Source organism: Mya arenaria, chromosome 10, assembly GCF_026914265.1.
Source record: "Mya arenaria isolate MELC-2E11 chromosome 10, ASM2691426v1".
Lineage (NCBI taxonomy): Eukaryota > Metazoa > Mollusca > Bivalvia > Myida > Myidae > Mya > Mya arenaria.
The window spans coordinates 65,204,843-65,227,548 of record NC_069131.1 but is presented as its reverse complement, the minus strand read 5'-3'; the positions used below and the strand labels follow the sequence as shown (position 1 = coordinate 65,227,548).

At 33.3% G+C, this 22,706-nt stretch overlaps 2 protein-coding genes across 14 annotated transcripts in view; both read left to right on the top strand.

Moving 5' to 3' along the window:
• The first annotated feature begins 782 nt into the window (after positions 1-782).
• On the top strand, positions 783-16,824 carry LOC128206509 (sodium/potassium-transporting ATPase subunit beta-1-interacting protein-like). Of its 4 annotated transcripts, none has more exons than XR_008256488.1 (7): positions 783-952; positions 2,644-2,781; positions 3,813-3,893; positions 6,624-6,836; positions 7,910-8,561; positions 8,783-8,800; positions 10,461-10,574. XR_008256488.1 is itself a non-coding variant. In XM_052909036.1 (7 exons), the coding sequence occupies exons 1-7, from the start codon at positions 830-832 to the stop codon at positions 10,919-10,921; spliced, it is 1,095 nt and encodes a 364-aa protein (XP_052764996.1). In that variant the 5' UTR covers positions 783-829; the 3' UTR covers positions 10,922-16,824. The 4 variants fall into 4 exon arrangements, 3 of the variants coding, with proteins under 3 accessions (XP_052764996.1, XP_052764998.1, XP_052764995.1); XM_052909036.1 differs by having other exon boundaries at positions 7,910-7,970; positions 10,461-16,824; XM_052909038.1 differs by lacking the exon at positions 8,783-8,800 and having other exon boundaries at positions 7,910-7,970; positions 10,461-16,824.
• Positions 16,825-18,600: 1,776 nt separating this feature from the next.
• The window catches only part of LOC128206507 (glutaminase liver isoform, mitochondrial-like), a 41,957-nt gene continuing 37,851 nt past the window's right edge, over positions 18,601-22,706 (top strand). For 3 of the 10 annotated variants that reach the window (XM_052909028.1, XM_052909033.1, XM_052909024.1), the window contains exons 1-2: positions 18,607-18,762; positions 20,183-20,262. The gene's annotated coding sequence lies outside the window, so the exon portion shown is untranslated. Of the gene's footprint in view, positions 18,763-18,856; positions 18,921-20,182; positions 20,263-22,706 lie in introns of those variants that run through there. The other 7 variants (XM_052909031.1, XM_052909026.1, XM_052909030.1 and 4 more) reach the window with 5 other exon arrangements.

The following is a 22,706-nucleotide window of genomic DNA, read 5'->3' as shown; positions in this document are numbered from 1 at the left end:
ACTGGCCGTACAGCCACGAATACAAGTTAGTATATAGAAATTTATTTTAGCTCGATTGTGACTAAAGCTAGAATCACTTTCGAGTCCGTTTCCTGGGCAGAAACCAGAACTGTCCTTTTTGAGAGACCATGAGAAAGTACCCCTGATTGGGATCGAACCCACAACCTCTTGCTACTAGTTGAATACTAGTTGATGTAATCATTTAAACAGTCCTCTAATCAATCTCACTTTCTGTAATTGTCTGCATGCATATAATTAGAAACGGTTTTTGTAAATATTTTTTTCCAATATGTAACTTATTTAAAACTATAGGCTTTTTATCCAGGTCACCAGCTCATTGTAATCTTTTGTTTTACTAAAAATAAAGATTTTTCTATTTTGTATCACGGACCTATACACCAATGGTTAATAGGTTCGCGTTCGTATATTGTATCTGACCCCCCCTCCATCAACGACAGGGGCGGTAAGTGCTGGTATGCACTGAGGACTAGGTGAGGATACCGCTTTCCGTACTTTAGATTTTAAGGAAGTAACCACCTGATTGCGCATGCGTGAATGATAAATTAGTCATTTTAGTATTCATACGCATCCTTAGCTACACACATTCGCAAATTATTGCTCTGCAAATGATTTGTTCTATCTTTCATTTTTTGTTGTATTGTTTATCATTATTGTGACATGCACTTACCAATATAGCTATTTTCAATTTATTTTCTTTTGAAAAGAAGATATAGTTCTTGAACTACTTGGAAGCCGATGCATTTCCGGAAATAGTACTTCGTTCTAAAAATGTCAAAATGGACTAAGAAACTGTGAAAATTTTAAAGCAATGCTATTTTCAAATGTTTACAACCACCTTGTTAAACTGTCAAATAAAATGGCCTGCGAATCAACAAAATGTTATTCAACGGCCATTCACACTACAATTATTGTGGTGTTATCGCTACAGTTGGTAAGAAATTCGTTATGAATCAAAGAAACGGATGAGTTCAAGAAAGATAATGATTATGATAATTTCACCATACAACTTAAATGTTATTTTTAGATACAGCATGGTGACGCTAAAAAAGTAACACACCCTTAAAAAATGGCCATCATGATATTGTTTATTGCCTTCATGTTGTTGTAGGTTCCCAATATTTTAGTCAAATCTTTAACAGGGGCATTCTTTCAAATCTTATCCTGTAATTATGTTTCTGAGGCGAATAAAAGGCTTGGAAACCAGGGGCTTTCGAGGAACTAATTTTTGAAGGTGGCTTATTAGGGGCGTAGTCTAAGATAATAGACGTGTTATACGGGATTCTTCCAATCCCTTACATCTAGACGTTTGGGCAAAATCCGGGGATGTTTGAAAAATATTGAAATTGTATTAAAAGTGAAATATTTTATGGTTGAAATTGATAAAGGTTTATATTCATATTTTACCATGTAAGTGAAAAGTTATTTTGCACAAAACAATCATTTAATGCATTAAAACACATTATTTACCTTTCCAATAATACGAAAGTTGACTGACACAGACAGCAATTATGCCAAGCGGAACTTCTTGACCCAATCGTAAGAACTCGGCCACCTCTGACTAGCTTCGAGATAGACCTCGTAAATACAATTGTAACAACTCGGCCATGGCCGGACATTTGCAGAGGTTAACCCTATAAGTTTTGCACTGGGTCAAGAGCTTATTTCCAACGAGGTCCATGTTTATTGTTTAAAGCTGTAATTAAGTATTATTTAGAGTACTGCATTGTTTGAATCTTATATTACTTTTTATGACATTCGCAAAAACACTATTTTAGTGTGTTAGCTAAAGTGTTATGATAGGTTGCTGCATCCTGTCTGATTTTGGTCTGCCCTCATGGAGACCAACATGCGTACTCTCCTGTCTTCATAGAATTCAGAATGTGATTATAATTTTTTTATGAATTTTACGCATTTGGCAGTTCAAACCTTAGAAATTACTTCAAATCTAATACAAACTATTTTATAAACATGCAAGTTCTTGTAAAATACACTTATATTTTTAGAATGACTAAAATTTATGAATACACAAAAACAGATTTCTCTGACTTCTCCATATCCTTTATTAAAGAGATCAGTTTTCACTAGTTTCTTAGAAAAAAAATGAGTTTGCTTCTTTGACATTATTTGGAAGCATTTTCAATCCCTTACACCATTGTTATAATGTGGGCATACACATCTACATCCATATGAGTGAACTTCTGTACATTTGGCAAAATTATCCTTCATCATCATATAACTCGGACATTTTGTCATGAAATATTTTATGAACATAATTTAACCTAATTTGTCTATTTCTCTGTTCTATATTTAAAAATCTTAAGACCGGCAGAATTTGCCTCTGAAAGCGAGCATTATTATTTTAATGAAATGAACCATTTTACTTTGTGCTACATGGTGTCTATTTTACAACTTCATGGTAACCTCAGTTAACCTTGTAGGTACATGTATCATGGTAACCTTGTATGTAAGGTAACCTTAAATGTACATGTTTCATGGTAACCTTGTATGTAAGGTAACCTTAAATGTACATGTATCAACATGACAACATCATTGATGCTGTTTGCGTGTTTTGGGTCTTGACCGCATCTTGTACCTAGTAACTATAATGTTCTGTATTTGCAGCTTGGCACTATCGAGAAGCAGGTGTTTGACTTCCTCGGCTACATGTGGGCACCGATCCTGGGGAATTTCTTCCAGATAATATGTACAATTTTGGGCATATTTGGCACATGCCAGTACAGGCCCAAGTTCATTGCTGTGGTAAGTATTTCAAGCCTTAAATAATTATATCTCGGTTTAGGACATTGGGCTCAAAAGAATCTAGGTAGGGTTTGGACAAAGTGTTTCTTGTTGTTGTTGTGATTGTAGAATCTCACATAAATGAAACATTTTTCATGATTTGAAAGATTAAAGTAAAAAAAAAAAAATTATCTTTGGATATTTATAGTCATAATGACAAAGGGACTTTCATTTGACCTAAACTCAAAATTTTATTAAGTTTTTAAATCATTGTATTTTGCTTACTCAGTACCTCCTCTATTATGTGACAGAAAAACATTTCCCAGAGCTCAAAATAGGGAGATGAGTTTGACAGTTTAGGGTAACTTCTGCCAAATCTCTCTAGCATGATCACTTGATCATGGAGTAGAATTACCATCTTGACAAAACATATATATATTCAATTACAAAGCAATGATATTGTTTTCTTTGTTAATGTACTGCCTTAAACCGGCTGAAAATTCCCCAAAACTTCTGTTTTTTGTTTAAATAATGAACATGGAGTCTGATCTTACTAATGGATTAGTTATTTGTGTAATTTGATCCAGACGTGTTGATCTTTTGTTTGGCATTATCTGACTCTCAAGAATTTCAGACTAACCATGATTTATTTTCCAATCTAAAACATAAAGGCAGTTTAAAGTAACACTCCTATAGATTTAAAATCAATACGAACATGTTAGCCAACATCAATTTTGAAAGATAAACCTTTAACTAACTATTAAATAATGCATTTATGGAAAATATTAATATTGATGACTGGATTGTAACCATGTATATTTAATAGCTGAAAAAGAACAAATAATAAATGACTGGTGGGTCGTAAAAGATTAACAGTGATCAACTATTGTCTCATAAGGTAGAAATACCAGGTTATTTCACCTTTCTTTTAAATTAAACTCGGTATCTTTCATAAGAACCATTGTTTGTGCTTTTAATTTAAGAGAGCATCCTTAAATATTTGCAAGAAAAATAACTTTAAAAAACACATACTAACTGTTTGTTTATTTCAGTATTCAACATGGAGCCTGATCTGGCTTGGCTGGAACATCTTTGTGATCTGTCTGTACCTGGAGGTTGGCGTTCTCAACAGGGTATGGTGGTTTTCAATACCAGTCATCGAAATACTTTTCAATGAACAAGTCTGAATCCTTACACTAGTGTAAACCATTAAAAAACAATTTAAGCCCTGCTATATAAATTGAAGAATTTGAGCCATCCTGGAAAGAATTTGGTCATTGCAGGGCTTGTGCTTTGCAGCTTATTTCAACCACTCCAGTACATCTATTCAAAATGGCCATTTTTAAAGGGACTCATGTTTTATAGGTTCAAATATATATTTTTCAGGACCTTTTCTATAGTACCCACAGGTCCGACTATCAGACCCATTTCCAAAACAAAATATGACATTTTTCCCAATGTTCAGAAAAAATCCTTATCAAACGTTTTTTTGTTTTTATGAAAGTCTTTTTGCCTGTACTGGTTCATTCAACATCCTGAACAATTATGTGAGTATATATGTATAATTTTGGGGATAATTGAATTCAGAAATTGTTGATTTTTATCACATTCAGGGACCAGGAGAAACTGTATCAAGTATTATCTGTTTTTACAACCCAAGGATTTAAATTTCAGCCCTTTCTTTCGATAGGGGAAAGAAACTATAATATTAATATAAATTTTACTAATTTTCTCATCGCAAAAGACTGAAATACTTTTTCTTTTAAAGTTCTGTAAAATTTCCCAATTTCGGCATATTTTGCAATGCAACAAAATGTGTAGGGTCTTTTTCAAAAATAGGCAGAAAAAGCCCTGTTTTTTGTTTCATTTGAACACTAACTGGGCTTTACATTGTATTAACTTTTTGATTTTTAGCAATCTAACTTCTTTGACTTTCATGACTTAATAACTGTATATGTAGAATTTTTGTACAGTTAATATTGACAACTATGTTAATAATTATATATATGAGGAAGAATTCACTGTCCAGCTTGTTTTGTTACATCACAAATTGCTTGGTGTGCACATAAAAAAAAAAAAATTATCAATAGTTTAGTAAGTTCTTTTACATGCTACTGCATTTGTTTTTGTCACTTCTAAAATACCTTAGAAGATTTAAATAAAGCACTTCACACAAAAAAAGTAATGAACCTTCAATTTATTTAAAAAATTGGTGATGTAACGATGACATTCCACTATAAATGGAACCCTTTCTTGTTGTAAACATTTGCTTTATTATAATTTGTAATGCTTTGTCACATAAATAGTTGCTTTTTATGCAGAAAAACCAAGCAAACCATGCCGGGTTTTGAAGCATACAATCGGTTTTAGGACTTTACATCCAGATGTAACTGGACACAAAGGCGCACATCAAAGAGTAAAGTTATTATACTTTTGTGGCAGTAATATGAGCTGTTTGAGGCTTATTTCTCGTATATGTCTCTTGATTATTGCGTAACACAGGTACATAACATGTTTATACATTCTTTCTTACTAGCACTAGAGACTTAAAATGCTTTTCAAAATTATTTGGACGTAACTTGGGACTCTTTTACCCAAATGTCAAAATCGGTAATGAATGGTGTCGCCGTTACGTATTCGTGTAATAAGAGCTGTGTGACAACAGGCATTTCTTAAGAAATTCCCAATTATCTGGTTAAAATTTACTCAGTTTATATGCAAAATTGCGAATTATGACTGCTTAAAATACAGCGTGTACCGCTGTAAACACAATGACTTCGTAGACGTAACATAACAGTCATAAGACACCGTAGACGTAACATAAGACACCAAAATACCAGGTTTGGATCGATCTTTACAACACATTTGAACTGAACGCGCGTGAAATCGAATGTTTTAAACCTCAAGACAATTGAGACAAATCATTAGTTTGTGCACCCGTACAGGCAAAATATACAAGCTGCATCAATTAATGTCATGAAACTGAATGAAATAAGCCCACCTCGAATCTGTCAGGACGTAACTTCCACGACAACACTTACCCATGCTTTGCTTGTTCCGCCATCTTGGATATCCTACACAGTATCAATGCGCGCGTTCGGTGCTACTTTTCTGTCACGGTATTAGCTATATGCCACACAGTTAAAGTTTGTCGAAATACACAAAGGGCTGTGTACATGAACAAAATCTGAATAATTTGTGACGTAACATTTGAGACACGACTTCAGGCGAAATATTTCGGTCGATCAATACACGTTTTGTACGTATTTATGGGAACTATTGTTTTCATCAAATAAACACCTGACCTCGGAAAAATTAAAAACAGGTTACTAAAGTGAATTATACATGTCTGTTGTTGTCAAAAAAACAAGCGATTCGAGACGTAACATATTTGACACGAAATGTTACGTCATGTTTTCTTCAGATAAATTCGGGATTTATATGTTTTCAACTCTTCCAAATGCTTATTTGGCAAATGGACGTTGGGAAATATACCTTTCTATAAAGATAAATCGTCTGAAGCGACCAAAAGTCCAAAGTGCTGAAGGAGGCAATATCAGTTTTCTGAACCCACGGTAAAATTGTTCATCAAATGTCCAACAAAACTGACCAAATTTTATAAAAAATAACTAGTTCCTGTATTTTTAAAAATTATTATTATACACATATAAAATTCCATCAATGTTGTCTTTCTAATGATTACAACACTGGAAGCATAGAAAAAACGCAAACTACAACTAAATCCAATTATTTGAGATGTAACTGAAAATGCAGGACAGTGAATTCTTCCTCATATATATGTACATTATATACATTTTGATATACATGTATCTTAAACATTTGTGTTTACACCTTTATTTTAGAACAAGGAGCTGTACATTCTTACCATGGGAACAAAGTCAAAGAGCTGGTGGTTAGACCATGGTATTGGTTGCCGTGTCAACAATGAGTCGTGGGTGGAAGAGGTTTCAGCAGAAACCGGCCGCCCAATCCCACCTGAGGAGTTCGTGGAAGGGTGTATCCTGGCGTATTACTATGTGGAGGTCATACATGCAGCTGTGCAGTGTCTGCTTGCGGTAGGGGGCTTTTTAGAGAGTGTTTTTTATGATGTTTATTTTATTAAGGAAAAAGCATATGCATTGCTGTTGGCCATGTAGTCGTGACTTTTGATGTCATGCAAAACCTTTAATGCTTGTCACAATTCGGCAATGTTAGATTATAAGTATCTTCCATGGCCAAGAGAGTACGATAGGTTCATCCGACCTGAGCGTAGGGTGTTTTGCGGAAAAGAGGTCTACCGAGTTTCCACAAAACACCCTGCGCGAGGGTCCAGATGAACCTATCTTACACGAGCGGCTATGGTAGATGCTTTTTCTTCCACCTCAGTTAAACAAAATTAAGAAAAAAATGTATTTTTTGCTGGAACTCTATTGTGCTTAGTGAAAATAAATGCGTATGGATATGTGATAGTTCCTGGTTGGGAGAAATATTTATATGAACTTGGTGCACACGGTCATTGCTGGGCATAATTTTGACTCTGGTCTTGAGATAAATCACTTTTGTTAAAGGAAGTTTGGAATTACTTCATTGAAATGGGCTAATATTTCCAATAGTGTGGCTGTGGTCGTCCCATCATATGTCCAATGTCTTGTTTAAACTTCCAAAGGTGAAAGTTAGGACGTAAAAAATATCAAAATTTGGTGTTAATGTTACATAAGGCCACATTTTTAATAGTTGTGTAGTTGTCATGTTTTAATTTCAAAAAAGTTATTCATTGGAATAATTTAGAAATAATGGAGCAATTCTTGGTGTTCGAGAGACTAGAGCTTCAATGTTTGCAAGGAAAACTCCCAAAATTAATGGCAAGGTACTTCTAATTTCATAATCTTAATGGCAGCCCTGAGAGATGTGTACAAATATGCAGCAAGTTTAGCTGTGATTAAACTAAATTAGTCTTGCTCCTTGGTCAACCAAGAAGCTTAGTTTATACTTATTTCTTTTTTAATAGCGGGATTGTGACATAAGCTGATGATTTATAGAATCATGCACGAGTCTGTTTGATGCGAAGAAACCAGTGCTGATGTCCAGGTTGATTGGCCATAAGATAGTTCCCCATTATTTTCAATCAAACAATCAAATGTACTTTCAGTTGACTGGTTTTGTGTTCACTCTTTTGGCCATCTACATTTATGCGGAGGAACCTGAGACGAGTAAGTATCCCGTGTCTGCTAGAACTTATATTAGCCCTAAAGACTACCCCTCAACACACTACACGCACATAGGTGCTGTGCAGAGAAATAGGGGTAGAGACAGTGGATTTGAGACTGCGTATGTCACGTACGATGAAGCCATGAAGTGGGCACAAGGAAAACCTTCCGGTTCTCAGCCTTCGTTCGGAGATATTGAAGGAACTGAGGACTCTGGAGAATGTTTGGTGTATGGGAACCAGTCAACAGGAAGAGGAAGTGGGGACTGGAATGCTGGGAATGAGATGTTGACTGGTTATGGTGATTGTTTCAGTTGTGATGGGCAGACTGTGATAAATATTGGTAACCAATCTGGGAACACTTTTTTGACCAAGGGAGGTGATTCTGGTAACCAGACTGGTTCAGCAAGGATGAGAAGCTGTGAAAGTGGTGGAAATAATGAACTGATAAATGAACAAGTCTATATTGCCAGGGGAGGTAACCCAAGCCTCCAATCTTTCCGGAAAGCTAGTCATTCACATGATGAATACGCCTCAGTCTCACCAGTGTAAAAACGTCTCCTCTCCGCTCTCAATTTAACACTTCGCTTACAAGGTGTGTGAGGGTAGATTCTGCCATGCTTCATTGTTTCCCCATCTTTCATGCTAACATTTAATGTGTTGTTGTACTCATCTCTTTGTAGAAAAAAAATGTAATACCATGTTGTTTAATAATCTGCCTGCCGGTCTGAATCATTGCACTGCTAATTCAATTATTTGTTTACATTTCACATTAATTGATATAACATTTGAAATTATTAATTTTATAATATGAAGATATGCTGATCCCATGCAGTAAGTGATGCATATTGATCTTAACCAGCTACTCAATTAACATGCATAATACGCATGAGTATTTTTATCTACTTTTACATAAACAGCATGATTATTGCATGTTTTTTTGCTTGTCTCATCTTTCTGTCTTATGTATTCATGTCCATGTAATCATACATACGCTTTACATGTATCCATATTTATGTTTTGATTCTGTGAAAGGTAAGTACTGAGGTAAGAATATCCTTACAGCTTGATATGAACTTGAGTGCTTACCAGCTTGTCTGTATTTCAAAGAAAAAAGTTTGGGTAATGTTATAGCCTTGGTGTCATTGTGCAAAACTTAAACCTTGGCCATAACTTTAAAAGTGACCTTGGCCTTACTTCAAAAGCATTCATTATCTTTAAATGAAACTGAGTATGTTGCCAGGGTATCAGTGGATTAGACGGGTTAATCTACCTAGATTTAGGTTCATGTTGTGACAGTTGGTATGTAAGACGACATGCTGTTAAGCACCACCTGTTTAAGAATTCTGTTTGAACAAAATTACATGTATAACCTCTCTTTGTTCTGCCATGACAAACGTATAAACATAAAATTGTCATTTTATAAAGGATTACTAGAAAAATAAGTTTGAAATGCATCTATAGGGGTAAATTTTCCAATAATCTCCTATGCAGTAGGGGTACTTATAGGGCCTTGTTATCTATTGGCTACTGGTTATCAATGTACTGATAATCCATTCAATGGCAGGCCTAATATGGCTTGTTTTGACATGAGGGAAATGGTTAATAACGTTGTGTACTATTTATAAGCTCGAAAATAACCCAGAAAGGGTTTGCTCAAAGCCTTGGTATGGTTGTCGCTGCAGTACAAAGGCTTTAACTTGGGCTATAAAAAAATCAAGATATTTAAATGAAACTTGCCACAATGATTGCCAGAGCCAATAGCCAATATAGAGTAAGGCACATAACTTTTGCTTTAATTATTTTTGAGTTCTGCAACCATTTTTATTGAAAAAACAACAACAACAGACGAGTGTGGGCATTTACTCAGCAGATCACTTGTTCATTCTTCATTTTAGAAGGCAATTTAGTGATCTTAGGTCATATGAAAAATGCATGACAGAGTGATGTAGAAATCTGTTCTAATAGAAGTGAATGGAAACTGGATTTCTGGAGTGCTTCCATTCCATCAACAGTGCAGTATTGTGTTGAAAATCTCTCTGAAGTCTGAAATTGAACCTATGATTTTTAATGCTGTTGTGCATGCTACCTAGAATTGAAAGGAATATGATCATTGCCTGAAACTTTCTTTCCATGTATGTTGAACAAACCTGGAATTCATTTCTCTGAAGAATCGTTCATGATCAGACTTTTTCATCTATCATTCTGAATGCTTTCTGCATTGTTGTTGTACTTCATTTTTATCATCTCTAAATAAAATTGAATTCTTAATATTTCTGGAGATTAATCTATGAAGTTATTAAAAAAATGATAAGTTGTCATGGTAAAAAATTATTTTGAAGATTGTCATGCATTATATAATTATATATGTTACAGTATAAAATTTAGAATTTCAGTATGATCTGGTACATATAAAGTTATCTTGTTATTTAAATGCCAGCAGTAGCTCTTTATTGGAACATTAAATTTCATCTTGTTGTATTGTGTTTTTCAGCCACGCCTGTCAATGATGAGCTTGAATTTGTAAAAATGCATACACTAACACAGAATCCGACCCGACTTCAAAATCCTACACCTTCAAGATCTGGCACAGCAAATCTCGCGTATGAAAGTGACTCTCAGTCGATGAGCACACGTACGACGCGTACAACAGAATATCACGAGACAATTCCCCCGGCGACGCTGGAGCGTCCTCCTAGCTATGAGACAAGTATGAGAAATCAACAAAACAATGTGAATCAATATCGCGCTGCAGACAGGCAAAGTGTGCGTAGTACACGCAGCGCGCGTAGTGCTAGAAGCGCTCGGAGTAATCGGTCCACTAGGAGTGCGCGAACGAAACGTCGACGGGAAGATCACAACGAACGCCGGGAGGAGCTGCCGTGGGTACAGATAACTCCGTCGGCGAGCAACATGAATCATAATGACAGTATGCCGTACGGGCATTTTCCATAATTCCTTTTTTTTAAAAGGTGTTAAATTGTTAGTGCATAGTTTATTTTACATTTTCTTACAGTAGGCCTATATGATGTTTTATACATGTAAAAATATTAATGGTAGTTTTTATTTTTGTACAAAAAAAAAAGAAAATTAGAATAATTCAGATAAGATTAATTTTTCATGAGGCCTAAAAAAAAGGTTAGGGTTACATCCTTTTCAAAAATAGGTAGGGTAGGTAGGCTTTTTTTTATTTATTTTTTTATTAGGCTTTATATAAGAATGTTATTTTCATCATTGGAGAATGGTGTTAAAGTTATATCCTGTATAAGCATATATGGTTTTAAACTACACATTGAAAAGCAATTAAAAAAAAGAGAATTTTTTTTTTTTATTATATTTTTTTTTTTTAGTTTTTCATTTTTTTTTTCAAACTGACTAAAAAAACGGTAGGGTCGGCGCCTATTCCTAGGTAGGGTCGGGTATTATTATAGATTGTTCTTTACAAATTTCTGTTTCTATAAAATGCCTGCTTTCCTTAGCATGCCATACAAAAGAAATTTTTCAAGGTCAAAGTTGCCAGTCTATTAGTAAGGAGTTAAAATGATTGCTTATACTTGTTTTTATCTCGCAAGTCTTGAACATTTTTTTAATCAATTGTAACAATCATTGATAAATCAGTACTCATGGTTTTATCATTTTTTTGCAATATCTCCATTTTAAGCTTTTTCTTCTATTTGCTCTTAAAAAAACACTTACATCCACAGACTTATATATAAGCTCACATGGGTCGTTATTCATCTTACATATTAAGTCATTTCCTTACTAAAGTCGTTCTCTTAATTTCAGTTTCTCACTTGACATATGATATTATAAATACTTGATAATTTCTGAAAGTACTTTTTCAATAATTTTATATAAAAAAAACACATTTGTTTAAATGAACAACAAAGCATTTCTTTAAATTTGAGTATAAAAACAGGCTGAAAAGATTATTTTCATTGACTTTATTTAAGAAAAAATCACATAGTTTAGTTTAAAAAAACCCATTTATTTAATATTCTGACTGAAGTTAGGAAATGACTTTAATAAGATGATTAATAAACAGTGGCCCAGAAAATAAACTCTTCTTGTGTTGTAAAATTGTATTTCATCAACATTTAAGTGGTGTTTCCTTTTCTTGCTTGGTAAAATCTGGGTCACTTGTTAACTGGTATCCAATCTGACAGATCGTATCATTAGTCTATCTTTAAATTAAATCACACGCTATCTTTATAGCCATAGAGGTCCTTTTTCTAGTTATCTCCTGCTTCAAAATATATACAAATGCATAGTCATTATAAGCCTTTAGGCAGATTGTTCAGAAATTTGTTAAAGTTAACAACGTTGTTAACTTTCTTGTTGTTAAATTTACTACTTTGAATGCTTCATGGATACACTTGTGATCTGCTGTATTTGTAACAAGATTTGGGACAACTATATCAGCTGTACTTGTTTATATTTTAATATGAGAGCACATAATCAAACAGATCATGTTTAAAAATTAACAACCATGTTGTTAATCACGCTGTTAACTTTAACAAAGTTCTGAACAAACAGCCCTCTATTTCCTAACTATGTCTGCTTTAGTCACAAAGAAAGTGTTCAGCACATAATAATTATTCGCTCAGTGGTTGTAGTCAAGTATGTTCCAGTTGTTGTGTAGCTGTTATGTATATCTATACAAATACAAAATCTATCAATGTGTATGCCTGAGATTCACTGATTGTAATTATTGTATAACTAGGCAACAATTAATAAATGGATTGGCGTTTCCCTGCCCACATTTTAGCTTGGGTTGCTAGGTAGTAAGGTATTGACAATTTTTACTTCTCAACCCCTAAAGTCCGCTTTGAAAAATAAAAGAAAAAAATGAAATGACACTAGAGTGGCTTAAAAAAAAAATCTGACACATTAATATTTGTGAGTCGGTTAGGATGCGCCAAAAAAATTAGTTGTCACCTTTGATATTTTTTTTTTTTTTTTGATTGTTTAAATTGTTGTTTCATTTGCCAAAACTTGCTTCATTGTTTAATTTTCAATGTTAATTATTTAAATATTTTCGGCTTGTATTCCAATCACAAAATCAAAATGTTGGAGTTCAGACAAAGACCAAAATACTGAAGTTTGGACAATGACAATAACTTTGAACATCGACACCATTTTGTTTCGAGTCTGATAGTTCTTGTATGCATTTACTGCATCTTGACAAAGATTGCTGTCACTAGGTTTACAAATAGAACGAGTTAAGACTGTTTTGCTGTTTGCTGTGTTCTCTTAAGCAGCTGATTTTGTCCATGTTGTTATCACATATATTGATATTGAAATGTCTGAACAAAGGGCCTAGAATTATTTCTTTTCATTGTTATTTTGTACTTGTGAACTGCAACAAACAGAAAAGTGGTCTTAATGTAAAAAAAAATAAAATAGGTCACATTATGGCTTCTGTCATTCTTGTTTTATTCACAGGAAATGATGTCATCACTTTATTCACATGAAATAGATATCATATTTCCTAAATTTTGGCAAATTCACTGTAAAACGTATATCAGCTTTTTGTGGTTAATGTATTTCCATAAAATTTGTACAGGACTACAGATATAAATGAATCTCCATATTGAAGTCTAAATTTTCTGTATTATCAGTTACTAGTATTACCACTATCATCACTTCATGCTTCATTTTGATCAAATGTATAAATTTAATTGCTTAAAAAAGCTTTGATGTTAACTTAATTTTTCAAAAAAATGTCATGTTAAAAAATTTGACTGATTAGCAGATATAAGGTGATTCGTAAGTGTACTTGTTTTAGTACAAGTGAAATATGAAGAATATTTAATGATTTTGGTTGTCTGAAAATAAAAAAAAATGTTTGAGCACACATTTTTATTTCAAGGGTTAAGAAATAGATATGGTTGTGATACGATATCTTAACTTTTAGCTATAAATAGACTATGGTTCTTTTGTAGGCCTTACAGAATGGATATTACATCAGCGGTCAATTACTTTACATTTTAAAGGACAAGAATTTTTGTTATTTTTAATGGAAACGAGCCATGGCGATATATATATTCTTATCTATTTATATCATAAATACTAAATTGATGTTTTACAGCGCTGAAGAAATTAAACATCACTATATATACATGTATTTATGCTATTCTTTAATGAAGTCGCATGAGTTATTATTACACTTGTTGCATATCAAAATTGTTTAATTAAGTTATGTCATGACGGTGATATGGTGATGCTGTTATGATATAATACAATAATTTTATTCATGTTGAATTCACTTCTCAGAGTGGCTGATCTCATTTTCCAAACATTCTTTTTTACTTTCTATCATATATTATATAACTTCTTTGCTTTTTTGGGATACAAATTGTGCAAGTCAATTGTGAGCTTAGCACAATTTTTCTAACCAATTCAGCATTAAAAGTTCCGGATAAGCTACAAATAAGTCATGACCTTAGTGCAATAATTCAATTACTGCATAAAGAAATAGAAGCTGATGTTGAGTTCTTGCACTAAGGTCACGAAGTAATAATGAAAATTACCATTAGGTAGCTTATCAGTTAAAGTACAGTATATTTTATTATGCTTTCCAGTAGTTTGTAGAGATATATAGGTGAAATAAAAATGATATCCGTAATAGTGAAATAACAGTTTTATATTTTTCACTGCTTTTGAAATGTTAGCCCACTGTCAGAATCGAACATGAGCGCGAAAGCTTGGGAACAATTTTAACGAGGTCATTTCTGAAATGATTTCATACAATTTGGCGCATTTGAACTTCAATTTACTATAGTTTTGTATCTATATAGTCATATGATAAAGATATTTTTTTGTTTTATTGTACGATCGCAACATATTTCACCTCATGAACACCAAAAGCAAATATTTCAATTGTGATTATGCCACTCTTGAAATATAATGTTTGGTGCTTACTCACTGAAATATATTACGATCTTACACTTGAACAAACAATGATCCTGTTAGTATTTATTGTAACTTTGTAACAGTACTGGTATTCAATCTAACAATGCAAAAACTATTGGTCCAATATCAGATTTTTGTTCGGCACAAACATGTATACTTAAGTTTGAATTATATATCATTATTTTTTATACCTTAGTATTAATTTCTCACTGTAGATTGTTTTGATAGTACCTGTCAGATACTTACTTGAACTGAAATGTGTAAATTCAATTCAGTTTTCAATAGTGTTAATAATGCTTCTCAAAAATAAAACATTTGTTGTCACATTTTCAAAATATTTTGGAGAAAATATATCATAAAAATTATTTGAACTTTTGAATCACCTGATATTTAACTTAGAATCCAAGTGTTTTGATTGAACTGTAAAAATAACTGGCCAATGACCTGAATGGAAACAGTGAATCTTGAAGCACAAGGATGAAAATGATATTGAATACGAAAATATTATTATAATAAGTTTGTTCACAAAATTAAATCTTAGATGTCTGACAAGAGAGTCCCTTTAAAAAAACATCTACAGAATTTAAAATTAACTTGTACTGTGAGCATTTTATTAATGTATGGATGGAAAATGTTATATTATGATAGTCTCGATGTTAAACTGTTTTTCATGCCTTAATTTATGTAAGGATTTGTTTAATGATTGCTCGAAGCTGATTTGTTTGTAAATAAGTCACATATAGTTTTGCGTTCATTTGAAGTTATTCTAGTAACAGCACATTTAATTGTATGGTGTTAACTTAATATATACATTTGCTGTATCTTTTTACATTACTTGAATAATCATGTATGTTCATATGATTTAATTATTGTTTAATGTCAAATATTATTCAATTATCTCGCCATCATTTATTTATCAACTCTCATTCTTTCATTATGAGCTTTGTAAATTACTGAATATTACTTTTTATAAAACACTAGGATATATAATTTGTAGGGGAAATATAGGGATAAAAATAGGGTAAAAAACTCTTTATACTATTATATTTTTTATTATGGGGAAAATCGAATTGGAAACAATTTACGGAACATTAATACTATAAATAGTAAGTAGTCAATAATTTCAATTCTGGGTAGAATAATTCTGTACTATCTATCGTAAAATTTGGTAGTGAATATTGAAAGCTAATACATTCTGTGTTTGTCCGTAAGACGTGCATTACCTAAGTCATGTGCAGGGTTTTGTCTCTTGTAGACATTATGTTTGATTCTTGGATTTATACATTGGCTTATCCCAACTGAAATCATCATCCTGACCAGCACACCTGCTGACTGTTGAATATGACACATTTCTCTATTGTATGATAACATTGAACTATGTGGTAGGTTACACAAAGCCATTATTATAATCACATATTTGATCCATGATTAGCAGGCATGGGTAGACATTTTACAAAGAACCTACGCATCTAATGGGACAAATCTGACAAAATATTAGAGCCATTTTCAAGAGTCATCTTTGTAAAAAAAAGCTAACAGATAAAAGATCTCATTAGAAAATAATTACCATTGTTGTTATTTAACAAAATATAAAACCTTAACAAATCATTCACACTATAATAATAAAAATAATTTAATTGTATGTAAAAAAACCCATAAAGAAATGATGACACTTATAGCCTTATAATCGTACCACATAAAAAATAAGATATTTTAGTTACGTAGTTCTGATTTATGTTACTGTATTGCTATACATTATGGCAGAATCTTTCAGTATCATCGGATCAATGACTATACTTCTGTCATTTTTAGACAATGTGTATTTTTCTCATTAGATATTACTTATGATTTCTACATCCATTTTGTACATTGATATGTCTTGCGAATCATTTGTGTAACAGGTGATATTTTTTGATGATTATTAAAAATAAATGTGATGTTAAGATTAGTTTTTTGTGTTCATTAAATTCCAAACATGATTGTAATGTACAACAAGAACAAATGTCACATTGAAGGTATACATTTTAATAAGGACTACATCAGTGTGTGTATACCATGTGACAAATTGCGTCATAAATGCTTAATCTGAAGGCAATATTTAAATTAGCCCTTTCAGCAGCATAGACTGCCCTTTACATATGAAGGGCTGGTCGATAATGTCCCTTGAATTTGCCAAACTTCTTGCATTTTCTTAAAAATGGGTTGGTAATCCATTCACAGTGTGTGTATACCATGTGATAAATTACGTCATATATGCTACGTCGGAAGGCAAAATTTTACATAAAATGAAGACTAAAATCAAAGATAACTTTTCTTATACTACACCATTTTAAATAAAACAAAGCACAGTCTACGCAACTTAAAGAGATCCACCTTCATTTTATTACTGAAGTTTGATTAGGTGATTAGTTTCATCAAACACTTCAACAAACCTGTTTCCATAATAATGTTTTGACAGTGCTCCGTCAGACGACCGTATTGTGAAAAGGTTGTTCAAAGTGTTTAAAGAAACTAAACCCTCAATCAAAGACCGCAGAGGCGTAAACTGCGCTTTGTTTCATCTAAAATGGTGAAGAAATAGTGAAGTTATTTTGTTTTAAATCTTCATTCGAAGCAAAATATTGCCTTCCGACGTAGCATTTATGACGCAATTTATCACGTGGTATACACACACTGTCAGCATAACATCAATTTGGTGTGCCCCAAGTCAGTTGTTACCTTGACTGATGTAGCGTTTAGTAAACTATTAAAGGAAGTTATCAAATTTGATAGGTCAAAAACTGTTGTATATTAAAAGATAAAAAAATCTTCAAATAGTATTGTACAGTCATCAGAAGTTCAAACCAGAAACCTATGACTGTCAAATAAATTAAAATCAAAATTGTCTATGAGCCAGTCATTTTAATTTTTTAATGGCAGATTACTGACTGAGGAACACTGGTGATGGTTAATATGTAGTCTTTGAAGGACTAAGACTTAATCTAGGCATCAGTTCCTAGATTATGCGTACTGTATACCCCTCATGAGTCAGAAGTACTTTGTGAAAAGCCGCAGTGAACTGTACACCATAAAGGGGATTGGGGCAGTTCAGCCTATAAAAATGGGTGACACAATAAAGTAGTCTCACTGTATCTTCATTGTCAAACCACTGACAGGATCTCCAAGTCCAATCTGAAATGAGAGTTGCTCTTGTAGCAATTTACCACTATCGTTATAAATCATGCCCCAAGCATCTTGTCTGTCTTAAAATGCAATGACATTTACAGAAAAATACCGAACATTTGAGTTATCAAATTTGCATAAACTCCATAATGAGTTTCCAATACAGAACCAGAACAGAGGAACTGAGCACTGCCAAGTGTTTTAACAAGACGCTGAATATTGGTTCATCACACAATTTTAGAATAACTAGTTCGGAGTTATTTTTTTATGCTATAAAATATTTTTTTTGAATTCTGATCATTTCGAGACCATCAGCGCCAACAATGCCAGTTTCGATATACCACCACAACCACCACCAACACAACAGCAACAACAACAACCACCACCATCACCACCACCATTCAAGCTTTATTATTACGCGAAACCCACATAATCATGAAAGATAACAAATACACGACGGAACATCAACAGAGAGAGATAAGTATATCAAACGAGCTCTACCAGTGTGGACACAACTAGTCCAGAATTGTTGTGTGCTACTTCAGTAGACACAAATACGGATAGCAGGATTTCCGGATACTTATATTTGCAAATGCAATTATCCAATTATATTAGATTTTAAGATATATGTAAGGCTTAAAAGCATATCCTGCAACAGAAAACAATATCACATACTGAAAATATATTGATTTTATTGAGCAGAACATCCATTAAATTTTGTAAATATATTTTGCAAATAATTTTGACCTTTATTTATTGATTATTGATTAATATGCATTGTACTGGGACCACATTGTACTTGATATTTTGTGTGTAACTTCATTCTTTGATGAAAAATCGCTTCTGGTTAAAAAAAGGTGGCACCTGCAGAGTGATGGTAATTAGCTGTATTATGAGAGAAACATGTTCTTTTGTGGGGTCGACAATAAATTTGATAATAAATTATACAAATGACTAGTGAGCAGTATTTGTGAAAATGTTGGAATATTTTTGAAAGATTGTGTAGGCCTGTTTCACACCCTAACTGATAGTACTTTGTTGTTTTTTTTGGGGGGTGGGGTGGGGGGTGGGGGCTCACCCTTTGAACATTTGGTCCACATGGTCACCAAGTTCAATCTGGAATGGGAGCTTCTCTTTTATTTCAACATCAAGTATTCTTCAAAATAATGTTGCCATAATAAAGCTTTTTGTAGATATAAGTTTACTGGTTTAACTGCAATTTATTTTTACTCATGGAATTCAAATCTAGGTCGCTCTTTTGGTGGAATCTGTAGTACCTGACTTTGGTATCCAGAATAATATCAAAAATGGTTGTACTAAAAGTGGGAATGACACCTTGGTGTCTGAAATTAGGCTCCTGAGTCTTTAATCTCAGCTTCACGGGAGCAATCTAAGTGAAGCCGTAGAGTCTCAGGAGCTTGATTTAATGAGCATTGAGAATATAGAAATATATATATAAAATTTCTAAGACTTGTGGTATGAAAGAAGAATATATACCAAGCATTTGCCTGACATAAAATATGCGTTGGTCCCTGACCAAATTAACTGGCTACAGGGGCAGGGCTACTTTTTACTACATGTATATACATATTGAATACTTTGAAAAGCTATCTTCTCCTCAGAATCAGCTTGACCAATTTAACAAAACAATTTAACAGACATGTTCCTTATGGTAACCCTCTATCAATTCCTTCACACAATGTTGATTAGTTAAAAAACATTGCTGCCATTTTCTTCAGAAACCATTGACCTCTGAGGCTCACCTCACTTAAATAATTTCACAAAAATGTTCCTTAGGTGACCATATATCAAATTGCTTCACCCCATTGTGATTAAAAAAATATGGCCGCTAGTGGTTGGGCTACTTTTCACTGAAATGTCTTTTTGGAAATCTTTGAAAATCTTCTCTTCATAACAAAATAATTTCACAGGAATGTTCCTTAGGTGAACCTTGAACTAGTACATATACTTATTATTATTATTATATTATATATATAATTATTTCTATTGTTTAAGATCATTTAAGATATCAACTTCAATCTTATTCACAGTAACATTGTGCTGCAAGAGTCATGGCCCTTTTTAACTTTTTAAAAAAATACATATTTTTCATGTTTTAAACGCTCATTGCAAAAACAGGACATAGTTTTACCTGTGGCATGCTGTCAGGCGGTGTCCAGAATGTTGTCAAATCAATTTAGAAACCTTCATCCAATCAGGTGAGCGATATAGGGCCATCTTGGCTCTCTTGTTTTATCGTTCTGTTGCCATCGGTATATATAATGTAGTGTGCATTTGTTAAAACCAGCTGCTGTTAGCTTAAACAACTAGGTTTAATTTGCATAATTCATTAACAAGATGATGTGAATACCATTTTAATATCAAGCTGTTTGTTTTACTGCATTTATGGACTGTGACATGCCAATCAGTAACATTAAGAGATTGGGTTCATTTACTTGTCAGTTGTGACTGCATAATGATTATTTAAAATGATTATTATGTGGTCTCCACTGACAAGTAAATGTTATTTTTAGAATTATACATTAAAATAATAACTGAGATGAATTTAGACACACTTTGCAGTATTTTGATTATTGTCGCTATCTAGTAAATTGTCTGTCTGTCGGTCTTGTTACAAATCGTATCCACTCCATATCTGCTTGAAGTATTTTAAAATAATCACAACAAATGTTAACCATATTGAAATGATGTGCAAAGCAAATGGAACAACCAGCTTGGTTCAAGGTCAAGGTCACACTTATCTTAAAGGTCAAAGGTCTGTTCCATATCTCTTAAAATTGAAGGATTTTTGAAATAACTAGCAACAAATGTTCACCATATTGAGACAATGTGCAGAGCGCATATATATATAACAACCAGTTCAGTGCAAATCACAATATGACTATGATATGACTATATTTTGTGACATCTCCATATCTTTTGAACCGCTTGAAGGATTTAACCCAAAAATAGCCACAAATGTTCACCATATTGAGATGATGTGCAGAGTGCATGTAACAACCAGTTTAGTGCAAGATCAAGGTCACACTTAGAGGTTAAAGGTCATTTGACAATGATTTGATTATATTTCATGTCTGCTGCATATCTCTTGAGCCGTAAGAAAGGATTTTGAAGTAACTACCGGTACCCACAAATGTTCACCATATTGAGAGGATGTACAGAGCGTATGTTACAACAGCTTGGTTTTAGGTCAAGGTGACACTTAGAGGTCAAAGGTCACATGACTGTAATATATATCTATATTAATGTCCAATGTTCATCATGTTGAGATGATTAGTAGAGAGCATGTTACAACCAGCTCAGATCAAGGTCAAGGTCACACTTGGTGCTCAAAGGTTGTATGACTGCAAGTACATTTCGTATCCACTCCAAACCTCTTGAAACTCTTGAAGGATTTGAAATAACTTGCCACAAATGTTGAGACGATGTGCAGAGGGGGAAACATCAGTTTATCACTACCCCAAAAAATCACTGTCGAATTAGGCATGAGTTTATGTCCACATTAATGACATTTTTTTCCTTTTATAATAATTGATGAACGTTTGTTTTTTCATTTAAGTAATCATTTTGACAGTATTATATTTCATATATACTTTTGTTACAGAAAGCAGTCAAGTTAAGTTTAAAAAAAATATTTAAAAGGCAAATTCTTCATAACGTATTGTGTCTGTCTCTAATTTATCAATAACTTTAAATTTATGTGAAATTAAATAAGGATATTGACTATTATTCAAAATTGTCAAGATGCAGTTCCAAACTGTGCAAACTAAAACAAATTAATTGCAGACTTGTTTACTTTGTCTGTGTTTTAAAAATAAAAGGCTGAGGTATTGTTATAGCCATGGTGTCATTGTCATCAACTGCATAATCAGTGTGTGTATACCACCCAATAAATTGCATTATAAATGCTATGTCATAAGGCAATATTTTGCTTCAAATGAAGACTTTAGACAAAGATAAGTTCACTATTTCTTCAACATTTTAAATGAAACAAAGTGTGGTCTTCGCCACTTACGGAGCACCGCCTTCGGTATTTTACCAGATTATGATTGAGTTCAGTTTCTTAAAACTCTTTGACAAACCTTTTCAGAATACGGCTGTCTGACAGAGCATGTCAAATAATTACTTTGGAACAGGTTTGTAAAAGTGTTTGATGAAACTAATGACTTTATCAAACTTTGGGAATAAAACAAAGGCGTGGCTCTTTAAGTGATAAAGACTGCCTTTTTTTATGCCCCCGAAGGTGGGCATATTAAAATCGCACCGTCCGTCCTTCCGTCCGTCCGTGTGTCCAGCTCAATAACTTGTGTCCGGGCTGTAACTTTCCCTTGTATGGACAGATTTTAAAATAACTTGCCATATGTGTACGACATACCAAGACGACGTGTCGCGTGCAAGAACCGTGTCCCTATTTCTTAGGTCAAGGTCACACTTAGTGTTTATTCACAATGGAATACTGCATATAAGGACATAGAGTATAGGTTGTCGTGTCCGGGCTGTAACTTTCCCTTGTATGGACAGATTTTAAAATTTTAAAATGACCTGCCACATGTGTTTAGCATACCAAGACGACGTGTCGCGTGCAAGACCTGTGTCCCTACCTCTTAGGTCAAGGTCACACCTAGTGTTTATTCACAATGGG